At 44.3% G+C, this 15,409-nt stretch overlaps 1 protein-coding gene across 9 annotated transcripts in view; it reads left to right on the forward strand.

The window, feature by feature from the left end:
- LOC126491101 (glutathione S-transferase A2) overlaps nt 1-15,409 on the forward strand; it is a 193,948-nt gene that overhangs the window by 14,613 nt on the left and 163,926 nt on the right. For 2 of the 9 annotated variants that reach the window (XM_050126603.1, XM_050126565.1), the window contains exon 4: nt 7,548-7,680. In XM_050126603.1, coding sequence (XP_049982560.1) covers nt 7,548-7,680 — 133 coding nt within the window. Of the gene's footprint in view, nt 1-1,302; nt 1,337-3,320; nt 3,423-6,676; nt 6,729-7,547; nt 7,681-15,409 lie in introns of those variants that run through there. The other 7 variants (XM_050126550.1, XM_050126594.1, XM_050126587.1 and 4 more) reach the window with 6 other exon arrangements.

The following is a 15,409-nucleotide window of genomic DNA, read 5'->3' on the forward strand; positions in this document are numbered from 1 at the left end:
CTGGACACTGGAGGGTGTGCAGACTCAGGCAGTGACATGCATCTCTGAAGCCACCCAGGTCAGCATGCAATGATTTATAACCCAAGACCTATGGACCATTGATTATAACTAAAATCACAAGTGAACTTGTGGGTCTGTGAGTGAAGTCAGTGACAGATGCCCTTGTTTGTGGATAAGAGTTCTGAGTCTGAACTTGGCACGAAGTAACCGTAATTCTCACTGTCTTGTAATGCCATTGCTAATGGTGACATGACAGCTTCCCCACAGCAGGAACTGCAGGGATGCACAGATGCGCAGAGACCCAGAGCATGCTGGGACAGTGTGTTGATGGCTATCCAGGTGAAGTTGAGTGTGAATTGTGAAATTCTTTCTGCCCTTCAGTTCCTGATTAAAACAGGACAAAGGTTAAGACAAATATTCTATTACAGGATATTAGCTTTCTCATCAGAAATAAGCAGGGGACATTGTAACCTTAACTTCATCTTAGCCTTGAGTTCAAGACAATGTGTTAATTGTGTAATTTAAGGCTACTTCACAAACTTTCCCCAAATTCAGTAGACGTGAGTCACATCTTATCGTAGCTGAGGGTTCCGTGGTTGACTCTGTGACACCATTCATGCTTCTAGCTCAGTCCTCCCTCCCGTGTTTCTTCTGTCCTGAGCAATGTGCTTCATTAGGGTTGTTCACAGGAGCACACATGAGAGGTCACTTAGAGACACAGGAGCATTAAACCAATGAAAACATTGAAGGATCAGATCTCCAGGAGAGTGTAGTGCCCATGGGTCTACCCTGGCTCCTGGGGTTTATCTTGAGGACAGTTTCTGGCCAGGCAGCTAAAACATCCTGTTTGTTCCAGTGCTCCCTCTGCCCAGCATGGTTATTAGCTAAAGGGCTTTGTTGACTCATCCGTGGGCAAGGTAATTTCCCATCTGCCTGGAGGATATTCCATTGTGCAGCAGCTGGGTATGTAAGGTTTTTCCTAAGTTTTTAATAAACAGCATTCAGCTGATCTTTCAAATGATCTAGGTCTCTTGTGTGTCCTTTCAATCTCTAGGCCCTTGTGAGGGTCACCTATGTTACAGTGGCGCACGAACTGTACGGATATAGTAAGGCAGGCTTTAGGGGAGAGGGTGGTGGCTTGTGAGCTCCTCCCTGATTAGTCAGCTTCCTACTCTATGGTGAAACTCTGGAATCTTGAACTCTGTGTGAATCCATAGGAGTGACTGTGGGGCCCCACCCCATTGGTAAGAAAGGTTACCTTATTAAAGTAGCTTCCACACTCACGTGGGGCAGGAGTTGAGGAGCTGAGCAGAGCAGAAGTCTGGACTCTCACTAGGTCAGTTCTCTCTCTTAAACCTCTGTAACTAGTTTCATGTCTGCATCAGTGAAAATAGCTTTACAATGTTTTATTTAGAATGCATTAATTGTACAAAGGAGCTGGTTTTATTACGCAATTTACACTTATATATGAACTTTTAGCATATTCACTGCTCAGTACCATTGACTTTACCTGCGTTTCATTCTGGTTCATATGAATTATTTGTACTTAATGTTGAGTAGCAAGCTATTTATCTTCCCCTGCTACTCTCTTTCTGTCCTCCCCCCTCCATTCCTTCTTCCTCTTTACTCCCTCTTTCCTCTGTCCTGGTCTTCATTCTTCCCTTTTTCTGTTCCTTCCTCCTCCTCCAGAGTCACTGAGCTGAAGGGTAGAGTTTAAGGTATTTACAAGAAAATCTAAACGTGTGGGATTTAGAACAGTGAGGAGTAGACCAGGCTTGTGCTCTCAGGCAAACCTGAGATCAATAACGTTCTTTTTTTTAAAATATTTATTTATTATGTATGCAATATTCTGTCTGTGTCTATGCCTGCAGGCCAGAAGAGGGCACCAGACCCCATTACAGATGGTTGTGAGCCACTTTGTGGTTGCTGGGAATTGAACTCAGGACCTTTGGTAGAGCAGGCAATGCTCTTAATCTCTGAGCCATCTCTCCAGCCCCAATAACGTTCTTCTCTTGAACTGTGTTCCAGAGTCACTTGAGAATTTGAATTCACCCAGACTCTCCCATGCCTCCCTCCCAAAACCCTTCCCCAGTTTGGTTTTCTACCACATTTGTTTGTGTCCTAGGGATCCTGATTCCTTTGATGATTCTGTTTAAACAGCAGAGTAGCAAGTTTCATACTTAGAATTTTTTACTTTATTACTATCTTAATATTTAATTACAAAAAACACAACTTGTTTTTAGATGGTAATCCCAAAAAAGCAAATGAAAAAAAGTGTGAATCTTGAACTATTGAACCATGAAATGTCCGAGGAATGTAGACTGAACCTTGCATCGTACACCAGAGAGAAGGTTGTTTGCGTATTTCTTCTGTGATCACAGCTGTGTGTATGAGGAAATGAGTGCAAGACCAGAAAACAGTTTAAAATTCTGTAGGAAGACATGGCAGAAAGAAATGAGTCTGTAGAGAAACGAGGTTAAACCCAAACTCTCACGCTCAGCCATTATGCGGCCAACCCTATGCTAAGGTTCAAAGCATTCATCACTAATCTGGAGAAGACCAGCGGACTCTGAGACAGTGTGCAGCTCTAAAACCGGGAGGGTAGAGGTTCTGCAGTATGGGGAGGGATCTGAAAGCCTCAGCATTTCAGAGTCCCTGTGAAGTCCCAGTATTGAACTCTTCAGGGCAAAATAGAGTTCATGTGACTGTCTGGACATGGAAACAGGGACAGCTCCTCACCTGCGAACTCTGTGGTGATTACATGCAGTTCACATGAGCAACTGCCCGTTATGTGCTGTGCACCAAAGGCAGTGACTCCCTGTGATATGAAGTTGGTGCATCAACTACCGCCTTCTGGACCATAGAACAGGATCCAGTCTAGCAGTGGGAAATAGACCTGCAACCAGGAGATGGGCCCTTCTCCTGTGGGGAGAACAAGGGTTTGGCACAGCCAGGGTGACATGAAGCCATCAAAAGCTTTTGAACTGAGCAACCCAGGGACCAAAAGGCTGGGGAGGGACTTTGTCTCATCCCCTCCATGATGGCTCTGCTTCCAAAGTTCAACATACACACTATAGGATCATCATTATAGGATCTGGGATGCTCTGTCTATGTCCTCAAAGTGAAGGCACATGACCAGCTGAGACCTGTTTGGTGCAATTGCAGGTTGGCGCTCATTGACAGGTGAGAGATTAGTCATTAGAACTTCCTGGGCCCCTGCAAAAGAAGGCAGACTGCCCTTTCCTAGTGCTGTATTACTGACCATATCCCAGAGCGCAGTCTCCCAGCATTGATCTCTATGCTTTTCCATTCACAGTGAAACCACAGTTGCAGCCATGGCTGGGAAGCCCGTGCTTCACTACTGGAATGTCAGGGGCAGGATGGAGTGCATCAGGTGGCTTCTGGCTGCAGCAGGGGTGGAGGTAGGTTGTGCCTTGTTCTGAAACAGGACCTATAACAAGTTTAAAATACTTCTCTAAGCTGAGATGCTCCACACAAAAAAATCTGGACACAATTTTACCTTAAATGGTAGTTGTCTTGGTGTCCACGACTCTGCCAGGACCATGATGGTTGGGACTATAATTATGTCTCAGTCAGTTCCTACACTAAGTATGCCACCTTGATCAACCAGGCCACACACTACAGAAATCCAGTGCCTGTGGGGGTTAATGGGAACATGCCCAATTTGCTGAGCCACCACCGGGACCTCAAGGCAGGGCTAAGCCTGGGTTGGTTGAAGAACCTGATGGAAGAGGCCCCCTTTCCTGTTGCTCCCTCAGTAAAAATGTGAACACCAATCCCACTAGAAATGATAGTCATCGTGTATTAAGAAGGAAATGGACTGATTTGAACAAATAAAAAATTTACTTTGCTCTGTACCAAAGAACACACTCATATTCAAAGATGTTTTCAATAGAAAAAAAAATTCGAATACTTATTTGGTTACTTTCTTATTTGAGTTGTATCAAGTTACAAAAAAAGATATATAGACACAGAAACTTGAATATTGATTATTAGGCAATACTAATTGCTTATTGCAGGTCATGCTATGATATTTTGATTTAGGTGTGACACCATTTTTTTTTTTAAAAGGGTACTTACATTTGGAAATTCATGATAAAGTGTTTGTGATAGGGACGTGTGACACCTCGGGTGTGTCGACCTTAATGTCAGCCACAGAGAAGATGGGCACAGAGATGAACCCGGTGGACATTAGCTGACACAGTACAGCAATTCTTAGTTATTGGTTTGTAGAGCCTTTCAGATGCCAGGTGCAGGGCTGGTCTGGAGGGCATAGGTAGGATGTTAAGCAAAGGTGCCATCTTCAGGTGGCCCCACATCTGTGAGCTTTCAGTAAAGTGTGAGAGAGGCCCAAGTGAGTGTGGAAGCAGCATTCTGAGGTTAAATGTTTTGCTTTCCAGCTTTAGAGCAGAAAATTCTGGTAGATGTTCGTGCTGCCCTCTAGAGGCGTCATTGGGAAAAACACTTCCTAGCTCACTCCAGGGGAGCTCAGCTGTTGGTATTTCCTGACAGGAAGTACTGGAAGCTGCCTGAGATCTTGCCCTCCTCAGACAGGAGCAGAATGGGAAGGTTAAAGGATAAAGTGGTGTCCTGTGAAGGTGGCTTTGGTGTCCTCCCTCACTGTCATGGCAATGTGTTTCCCTCAGTTGTGAAATCCACTTCCATTCCTAACCGAACAGGGCTTTAGCTGATCCTTTTTTAATGAAGGAGTGCATATGAACTGAGACACGCTAGTGCCACCCCGGAGGATTTGTTAACTACATGAATAGTTGGGTGCCAGTTTGTGTACACCAGCTCTGTTGCTCAGGGGTGTAGAAACAGGAGTGTTGGGCTGCTTCCTGCCACCCAGCTCCCAGCTAGCTTTACCCAAAATAATTACACAGAAACTGTATTCATTTAAACACTGCCTGGCCTGTTAGTTCTAGCCTCTTATTGGCTAATTCTCACCATTATAGATTAACCCATTTCTAATAATCTGTGTAGCACCATGAGGTGGTGGCTTACCAGGAAAGATTCAGCATGTCTGACCTGGCGGCTGGCTCCATGATGTCTGCTTGTCTCTGCTTTCTTCCTGCCATAATTCTGTTCTGTCTTCCCTGCTTACCTATGTTCTGACCTATCAGGCCAAGCAGTTTTCTTTATTAATTAACCAATGAAAGCAACAGATAGATAGAAGACACTCCTACATCACAGGGGATGTTCTAAGCCACTGGACTGTTGATTTAGCTCACGAGGAGGGGGTTGGGTGTCTGCACAAGCCTTCCTCTTCCATGTCCATAGTGACTGAGAAGGCAGTGGGCAGAGGCCTCTAGAAACTGCGGCTCGGACCTTCCAGCTCAGTGTGCCCACAGGCTGCCATTGTCATCATCCCCCTCACACCCACCAAGCCCATCACGGTTCAGCCACCTCTGTGATGACTGTCACCACTCCCTGCACCTCTCTGAGTGCTGTGCACGTTGTTGACATCATTTCATTGTCTGTCAGTCCAGTCTGTGGGGTTGTGGGATAGTCAGCACACTGTCTCACCACGTAGGCTAGAAGCTGATTTTCAGCCTTTTTCATGACTTAAAATTTTCTTTAAACTGTGAAAGGAACAAAGTGGTTTAAATTACTCTAGATGGCTGGAGAGATGGCTGGTGTCTTAAGGTTAAGCCATATGGGTTCAGATTCCAGGGACCCATAAAAAAGTCCAGAGTAGACTGTCAATGGATATGTGTATCCTCACACAAATTTATAATTTTCCTAAGCAGAAAAAATATTTTCTTTTTTTTTTTTTTAAATATTTATTTATTATGTATACAATATTCTGTCTGTATGCCTGAAGGCCAGAAGAGGGCGCCAGACCTCTTTATAGATGGTTGTGAGCCACCATGTGGTTGCTGGGAATTGAACTCAGGACCTTTGGAAGAGCAGGCAATGCTCTTAACCACTGAGCCATCTCTCCAGCCCCCAGAAAAAATATTTTCAAAGCATTACCACAGCCCTGCAATGCCAGCAACTTGCTGTGGGGCTAGAGTAATGGCTGGGCTTCTAAAGTCTTTATTGCACATGTGGACAACCTTCTATTTCTTCCAGCTCCAATGCATGAGAGTAAACAAGTGCCCGGCACTCCATCTCTAATGGAATCTCTAACCTCTGGCCTCTATGAACTCTAACCTCTGAGATGGATGTGTTGCCATGTGCAAGACCCCCCACACACACACTCACACACCCCAAAAATACTTACACTTACAATTAGCAATACTAAATCTTAAAGAAAAAAAGTATCCCAGGTGATCATGGGGACCGTGTAATGGCCACGATGAACACATAGAAACTTCTATTCTATATTCATTAGAGTTGGCTTTCCTGAGAGCCTCAAACCTCAATCTCCCAGTGCTGGCCCTCTAGTGAGATCACTCTCTTCTTAGGTCTGAAGCATGAACATGGTGGGTCAGGGTGGAGGAACACTCCAGTAATGAGCAGCTTGTAATGATGGACGCCTTTGCTTGATGGGTTTAATCTGAATTTCCATGTGGTCACGATCAGACCCTTCATTACTTCTGCAAGTCACAACTTCGACAGACATGCTACCACACAGGGAGCTCTCAGTTTCAAAGGTCTACAGTGATACAGAACGAGCTAATGAGAATGTGTTTACATTTTCTGCTTTCAGTTTGAAGAGAAGTTTATAGAAACCCCAGCAGATATGGAAAAGTTAATCAAAGGTAACACGAAGTGTCTGTGATGCCTACTAGAAGGTTTACCAGAAGGTGATGTTAGCAGGTGATGGGTGGGAACAGTCAGTAATGGCAGAGGGATGTGGTGGAGGTGGTGGGGCTCCTTGAAAGGTCTAAAAATGGAGACAATGATAAAAGTGGGATGCAGATTTCTACAAGAATTTGTCTGAGGACTTGGGAATAAATGTTTTCTCTCTCTTAACCACATCAGAGTGAACAATTTCATCAAGCTTTCTCTCACTGACTTATTCAGGCAGGGTTTCACCCACAAGGTCCAATAACCACACAGATACATGGCCATTCATTAAATCACGGGTAGAAAAATGCTGGGATGATTGTCTTGAGCATTTTCATGATAGCTACTGATGAGTCACTATCACCATACAAGAACAGGCTGGAGGAACTCGTGGTGGCTCACTACATAAAAAAAAAAAGTCACACATCACCTTAATGTCACGAAGATAATGAGATTGTCAAGCATACTAGTTCTGCTTTCATGGTGGCCTCTGCTGTCCCTCCTCATCTTCCAAATGCATCCAGAGACATGAACTGACATGAAAACATGCACTAGAAATATATTGTATATCTGGATAGGAAATAAAGATGGATGTGAGAAGATCAAAAGCCAAAGGAAGATGGGTGAGACAGAGTGGAAACAGAAACTAAAAGTAAATGGGGTTCAGTGTGAAAGACTGAGAGGCAATCATTTATCTTTCCTTTGTGTGATCCGACACTTCAAGACATGTTTTGTGCTCCTGAAAAGTAAGACTTGGACACCTTAGAGACCTTTTCCATTCCTCTTCTCAGATGGGAGTTTGATGTTTCAGCAAGTGCCCATGGTGGAGATTGACGGGATGAAGCTGGTACAAACCAGAGCAATTCTCAACTATATCGCCACCAAATATGACCTCTATGGGAAGGACGCGAAGGAGAGAGCCCTGTACGGTATATTTCCTGTTAATACTCCAAGGGGAAACAAAGGAAATTTGGGTCCTTCTGTCAATGAAGAAGAGGGTGGCAGGGTTTATGTCCAGAAGCAGGCTCGTTATACCACTTAGGCCAAGTATGGAAGAGTCCATGGAGGAGAGGGAGGAGCACATGTGGTGGATGCAGGTGAGTGTGGCTACAGCCGAGGATGATGTTGTCAGCACAGCACAGGGACAGAGTTGCAAACACGGTGGCCAACGGTCTGAGCATGGGGGAGCCATGACTCCTGGTGCTCAAGGATTCAGTGCTGGACCTCAGCCAACAGCTTAGGGCAAAGAAACCAGGACTTGAGGCTGGAGGAGAAGTCCCAGGGAAGGAAGGTGAAGGAGCTGCCTCCCACGTCCCAGGAGTAGGAACAGTGCAGAGCAAGCATGTGAATTCCCAGCCAGTTCTATGGACTGCTCAACTCAATGAGGCTTAGGTTCCCAAGGACTTGGTTTACCTGAAGGATTTAATTCAAGACTAAAGCAGTTCTATGGACTGTACCACCCATGCTGGACCCACTCTGCTTGACAAAATCCTTCACTCCTAAACCTCTGTGTAGGAGTATTGCAGTTAATCAAAGAGCTAAACGTGGTGCTAGCCTTGATTTATACTGTGGGAAACATTTGTCCATGGGAAATAGAGACTTGGTTGTAACAGTGCTTGTATAGAAATACTCCTAGCATTTTATTGAATATGATATTCAATAAAGAATGAAAGAGGAGCACAGCGTATGATTTTAGCCATGCACATACATGAAGGGGTGAGGAAAGCAAAACAAAAGTAAAGCGTGAACATTCTATGATGTTCAATAAGCCGACTCCAGGGCACATGTTCCTAGCTCGGGTCATATGAATGTTTCCCATCTCCCCATGGATAAGAAGGAAGCAATCAGTCCTCCTGCAGCAGCTGCCACCGTGGCAGGATTGGGATCTGAAGGGAGTGAGAATCAGACTCTGCTAACATCAGAGGGTGTCAGCAGTCTAAGAATGAAAGAGATGCATTGGAACACAGAATACTACCTTTGCATAGCCAAAACCAGAAGTGTGTGGAAGTGTGACAGTGAAACTCTCCCCAAAGCACCTTGTGAAATACAGTTTAGAACAAGGGATGCATGTGTCTGTGGGTGCTGTGGTTGAAATGAGTGAAGAAATAGGCACGTCTTGACAAATGTTACCATGGCCAGAATGCAGCTGGAGATTGAGCTTTTATGACAAATGGGTGGAGAACATCTAACACTGACCTAGATGCCCCTGAGCAGAATGAGAGATGCGCAGAGACGCAGCTGGGGCTCAGCCAGGGCTCTGTTTTCAGCTTATCTGTGAGATAGCTTGTTAGCTCTGAGAATCTCTGCATAATTGTTGAGAAGAAATCATGTCAAAGATAGATAGATGCTAGATAGATAGATAGATAGATAGATAGATAGATAGATAGATAGATAGATAGATAGATAGGAGAGAGTGAGAGCCCTTTGTAGAGTTTGATGATTTTCTTCTGGGATGCCACCAAGTATATCATGACTGCATCTCTAGATGGGCCAGTGATACCCTTTGTCCTTGGGTTGGACCATGTGTGGGTTTGGCAAATTCTAAAAGTGTATCAGAGCTGTACTATAGGGAAAGTTAATATATCTATTAAATAGAAAAGATAATGAATGATTAAAGGTGAGTAACTTTGCAACTAGTTTCAGTGTAAATTTCTCAGAGTTTTAGATTAAAATATCAAATAGTGAATTCCTGAACACCATGTGCAATATTTTGTCTTTCAGGATCGACATGTATACAGAGGGTATTGTTGATCTGGCTGAAATGATCATGCAATTGGTCAAAGTTCCCCCAGACCAAAGAGAAGCCAAGATCTCCTTGATAAAAGACAAGACCAAAAACCGGTACTTGCCTGCCTTTGAAAAAGTAAGTCTGGGGACACTGCGTTCCCAGGACAAGAGAAAGACAGAGGTTGGGAAGGACAGGGTGCTGCCTCACTGACCTTCCATAAGCCTCCCTGTGCAGCTCCCTGCCCACAGGACGCTCTATAAAAATGGCCTGTGAAGGAGCACCGCATGGTCACGCCAATCTAGTGGTCCACATTCAACAGGGTTCAAGGCCATAACCAGACCTGATCTGTGGAAGGCTGAGCCACACCAGAGATGGACCTAGATCCTGCAGACACACTGGGCTTCAATTCCAGGGCAAACTGCAGAAAACACAGATGGGAAAATATTCTGTCACATCACACAGGGAGCCCAGAGAGCCACTGGCTGTCAGGAGAAGAGGAGAGAGCTTCAAAGACAGAGGAGAAGAACCTGACCTAGGACAGTGATGCAGGGGAGAGGAGGAGGCTGATGAAGAGATGTAAAGGAACACTGGCCTGCAGGAGTTAGGGTCACAGATGTCAGGCTTGGGAGGAGAGCCATGCACATCCACACATGAAGGGGTGTCCGTGTACATGCAATGTCTCTCTTAGTTGGGGCTTCTCTTTGGAGGTAGATCAAGAACAAGTCAGACTGACTTGATCTTCTGTCAAGTAAAAGCTGACAACAAAGCTCTGATCCTGCAGTTTTAGGGATCCTACAGATTCCTCAGAGACCCGACTTTGACCCCATTATAATTCACTGAGTGTTCCCTCACAGCTGCCTTTGCTCTGTGGAAGCACTGAGGGATTTAGGAGCCATCACACAGCCCTCTGGAGTCAAGTCCCTGTCTCAAGGACACAATGTCCAGCCATCACAGCTTGAATCATCTCTGTGTGAATCATGATTTCCAGTCACACAGTGAGCTCTGTACTGAGAACATTTGATGCTTCCTTTTGTAGTTTTAGGTTTTCTTTTTTCCTTCTTCTTCTTTTTCTGTAAAACAGTATTTCTGTATTATATAGTCCTGGCTCTCCAAACTCTCTCTGTGGACTGACCTGAAGCTCCCAGAGATCTACCTGCCTCAGTATCTTGAGTGCTGGAATTAAATGTGTGTCCCACCATGCCTGGCCTTCTTTGTTTCTAAATGTGGTCATTATATATTATCATGTTTACACTGTGATAAGGTGACCACAAAGCATTTTATTTCTTCTCTCCTTGTAGCTCATGCTGTAGCCAGTGCTTGTGCTTTAGGTTATCAGTGACTTTCATATTGCTGGGATATTTAAGTAAATGTCATCAACTGCAACTGAGACAGTTCTATTATTAGATCTTCTCACAACCAGAAATGTTGAAATAAATGTTAAATAAATAGCCAAAATCAGATAGGAAGATTAGCCCCATATGCTGTTGGCATGCTCGTCTATCCATACAAAGATACTTAGAGACTCTGACTCAGTTCCCCCTGTACAATTCAGCCCTGTCAGTCATGACGCAGTGAAGGTTGGGAGTCAGAGCCGATGCTGTACAGGGAAGATGTATTGTAGCTCAGCCAGGTGTATTTCAGATTCCAGAGAACTGAGGGGAGCAGACACAGGAGAGCACAGACACAGGGTGTTCTCTGGTGACTGATGTTCCCTGCAGGTGAAGCCTCTGCCCACGGGACTGAACAGACAGGACAGGGAGAGGAATGTCCTGAACTTCCGGTGCTCTGTCATTTCAAACTAAGGGGAGGAGCCATGATGTGCAAGGGGCTAAGCCCTTATCCCATGTGGAAAATGTACACAGGTGGCGGTGTGAAGGCCATGGGAAGTGCAATGATAGAGAAAGGTCACCTGAGCTTTAGAGAGGAGGTCGCGTGCCTGATTCTCATGCTGCCTCTTGCATCATAGGCCTGTGTCTGCAGTTGTATACCTGCCAGGAGGAGTCAGAGACTCCTTTGAGAGACTTGGGAAAGGGTAGTGGCCCCAGCCCAACACTTTATGCTTATAATCTCTGTGCTTTAATTTGGCAGGTCTTGAAGAGCCACAGACAAGACTACCTTGTTGGCAACAGGCTGACCAGGGTGGACATTCACCTGCTGGAAGTTCTCCTCTATGTTGAAGAGCTTGACTCCAGCATTCTTGACCCATTCCCCTTGCTGAAGGTGAGATCACCTCAGAGGGGCAGCCTCACATACATCCCTCTGAGAATATAATGGTGGCCTGTGGGCTCCTGAAGGCCTACACTTCAGCCTCCACATGCTGATTTCAGGCATGAAAATAAACTTTTTGTGAATGGAAATTTGAGGCTGGTACCCCAAAAATATATTTTTTGCATTGATAAAGACACAGGACCCCACAGCTCTCTCCTTGAACCTCTGTTCCTTGCAGGCTGCTTCTGGCCTTCATCTTCCATCTCATGTGGTCTCTTCTTTGCACACTCAGTGTCTGAGCGGGTCTCTGTCATGCTGACCCCTTCCTCTGCTCTGACTCTTCAGCACTGTGCTTCCCTCTCCATGGTCCCCACCATGATGTCTTCCCCATCTACACCCCCCCCCACCCCATCCTTATCTCCAGTGTGAAAACTGACTGTGAGTTCTTCCTGGTTATACTTGGATATTTGCTGTCCCTATTTCCAACTCAGTTTTTCGCGTTTTCACTTTCTTTGGTATTTCTGCTTTCACACCCGAGAGACACAGTGCTCTGTGCTCTGCACCACACTCTGCACAGGCTGTGTCCAGGGGCCGGAGGAGAAGAGAACTGGATGTCAAAGGAGGTCTTCAGGAAACTATGCTGAGCTGTGCTTTCTAGATCATGGATTTGTCGTTCCTCTCATGTCTACACAGGACCTGTTGCAAAAATGCAGTTGGTCGTGTTCAGGGGGCTCATTTGTTTTGGACTGTGTAGTTAAGCAGTTCTGAGTCTCAGGGTTGTGTTTTCTGGATTACAGGCCCTGAAGAACAGAATCAGCAGCCTGCCCAATGTGAAGAAGTTCCTGCAGCCTGGCAGTCAGAGAAAACCTCTGCCTGATGTGAAAACAATGGAAGAGGCATGGAAGCTTTTCAACCCTAAGTAAAGCTGCATTGTTAGAGACCACTGACACCTGTCGCTGATGTTGTTAAATAATAAAGAACAATTGTTCATCCTGGTTCTTGTGATATAAAATTGTCAACAAATGGTATGTGTATTTCATGTCTTCATCCTGTTGAGCTGGGATTGCAGACATCACTGAGGAAGAAGAAGGCAAACAAAAATCACTACAAATAAAAGCAAAGCTTGTAAAAGTGAGGAAAAACTAAATAAAAAGAATACTAACAAAAGGAAATAAGTGACTGACAACATTGTAGAATTACTCAAAATGTTTAAAAGTAAAATTAATCTATAAAAGAAATGAATTTAAAAATGGGAAAAAATAAAGAAGAAAAATTTAAGGTCCAAAAATAAAAAAGAAAGAAAAAAAAGGTTAGGAAAAGAAAGACTTCATGTCGGGGGAGCAGGAATTGGGTAACTAGTGAAAGGATTTTTTTAAAGAAGGAAAAGATAACAGAGAAAACAAAATTAAAAATTTAAATTAGTGAGGGAGAATCTGGAGAGCTGGCTGAGAGGTGACAGGCATAACTGCTCTTGCAGAGGATCCAGGTTAGGGCCCAGCATCTACAGGACATCTCACTACCATCTGTCACTCCAGCTCCAGAGACCCTGATGTCCTCCTCTGGCCTCTGTGGTCACTGGACACCCGTGATACACATACATACCTGTAGGCAAAACACCTCAACACACAAAATGAAAATTTAAGTTATTTTAATGGTAAAAGCAAAAGAACGGGAAAACACACATTCCAGCAAAATAACAATAACAGAAAATTTCCTTGAAAAAGCTCTGTCTTTAGTCAAGTGGAGTGGTACAGGTCTTTAATCCCAGCCCTTATGAGGCAGAACTACATGGACCTCTGTGAGTTTGAGGCCAGCCTGGTTTATATGATGAGTTCCAGGACAGCCAGGGCTACAGAATAGTGATGCCCTCTCTCAAAAAATGCAGAAGAATATTCTGTCCTTGCCCCCACTGGAACCCATGACTTCACCCTTTCCATGCGATATCAAATATCCAGGCCCAGTCCTGTCCTGAACATCCTCTATTGAGGTCTAGCCTGGTGGGTCCTTCTAATCCTCCTCTCTTCATACCTCCCCTTCCTCAGGTCTAGCCTGGGCTCCACACCACTGCCCTGGTGTATTCTGGTGAGCTCCACTTCCACTGCCATCAACCTCCAGCTCAGGCCAGCATGCACATCTGCACACACGTCAGACCTCCCCAGCTGTGGGAGGTAGGCACAGTGGCCCTTGTGCTCACAGATAAGCTCTAGGGAACCAGGACAGGGTTGTCCCTTCAAAGAGAGGGAGGCATTACCAGTTTCCCACCCAGGAGGCTGGGAAACAATGTGGATCATCCTGGTGACCTTTGAGCTATCCGTGTATCAAAGATCACACCGGATCCTCTACCAGAATCTTATCATGAGCTTGTCAATCTATAGAACTAATGTTTAGGGAAGATGTCACTTGTACTTTACAGAGACTTTTGGTGTAGTCTTGTCTTATGCTTTATTTGCCTAGGAGTTTATCACCAGGATTTTTTTTTTTTTCCAGCAAATTGTGCTGTGCTTAAGTATGCCCCAAATAAACTACTCAGGGTCAGACTTCCTTCTTCTTTCCTCTGGGTTCTTACTCTGCTGGCTGTGGTGGTTGTAGAGATCCCTGCACACAAAAACGCTACTAACCCTTGATCCATTCCTCCCACACCATATCCACTGTCTGGTCTGAGCATTTCCCACACATCCTGTGCTTTGTGCCAGCCTGCTGTGTCCACATCAGATACAGAACCAACCAAAGAAGCATACACATCCAGTTCTCATGGAAAACAATACAAACAATATAAAAGACGAAGGCAGTATCTTCCCCATACAAACCCACCAGTCCTATAAAATCTTCTCCAATGAGAATCAACCCCAGATCACAGACGTTCTTAATATGGAAATTACAGATTTCACCAAAGAATTCTGGGTGTTTAGAGAAGAAACAACTCAATAAATTTAAAGAGAATAAATGCTTGGGCAATGCCCAAGAAAACACAATCATAAGACTCATGGAAATAATGAAGACAAACCAGGATTTAAAAAAAAATTAATTCAATAGAGACTTAGGAATATTCAAGAGAGCTCAAGCTGAAATGAAGGCAGAACTGGACATCTTAGTGATCCAATTAGAAAACTGAGTGGAAAGTCTCACAAACAGAATGGGTCAAGTAGAAGAAACCTTATTAGGCCTCAAAGATAAAGTAGAGGGAAGAGATCACACAATGAATATGAAATTAAAAATACATAAAAGAAATATTCCATAAATATGGAACACCATGAATATACTAACTGTTATTTGTGGGCACAGGTGAAAGAGAAGAATTCCAGGTCAATGCCATGGACAAGATCTCCAACAAGATCTTAGAAGAGTTGTTCTCAGTCTTCCCAATGCTGCGACCCTTTAATACAGTTCCTCATGTTGTGGTGACCCCCAAACTCTGATGGACAAATTCAAAAACAGTAAAGATGCATAATAACTACACTGCAGCAATCATAGGGGATTCAGTAATCTGCAGACAAGACTTCTTGACAAAAAACAGAAAAATCAGAAATAACTGATGTGCATCAAATGGACTTAACGGAAATCTACAAAATATTCCACCCACAGCACAGTATATACATTCCAGCTCAAGGAAATTTCTCTAAATCAGACAACAACCCAGGACAGATCTTACCTGTAGTGAAACAATTTTATGAAAGCATTTCTTTTCTTTTCTTTGCTTTTTTTTTTTTTTTTTTTTTT

The sequence above is a fragment of the Alexandromys fortis genome, unplaced genomic scaffold (assembly GCF_014885135.2).
Source record: "Alexandromys fortis isolate MF-2015 unplaced genomic scaffold, M_Fortis_MF-2015_v1.1 scaffold_22, whole genome shotgun sequence".
In the NCBI taxonomy this organism is placed as follows: domain Eukaryota; kingdom Metazoa; phylum Chordata; class Mammalia; order Rodentia; family Cricetidae; genus Alexandromys; species Alexandromys fortis.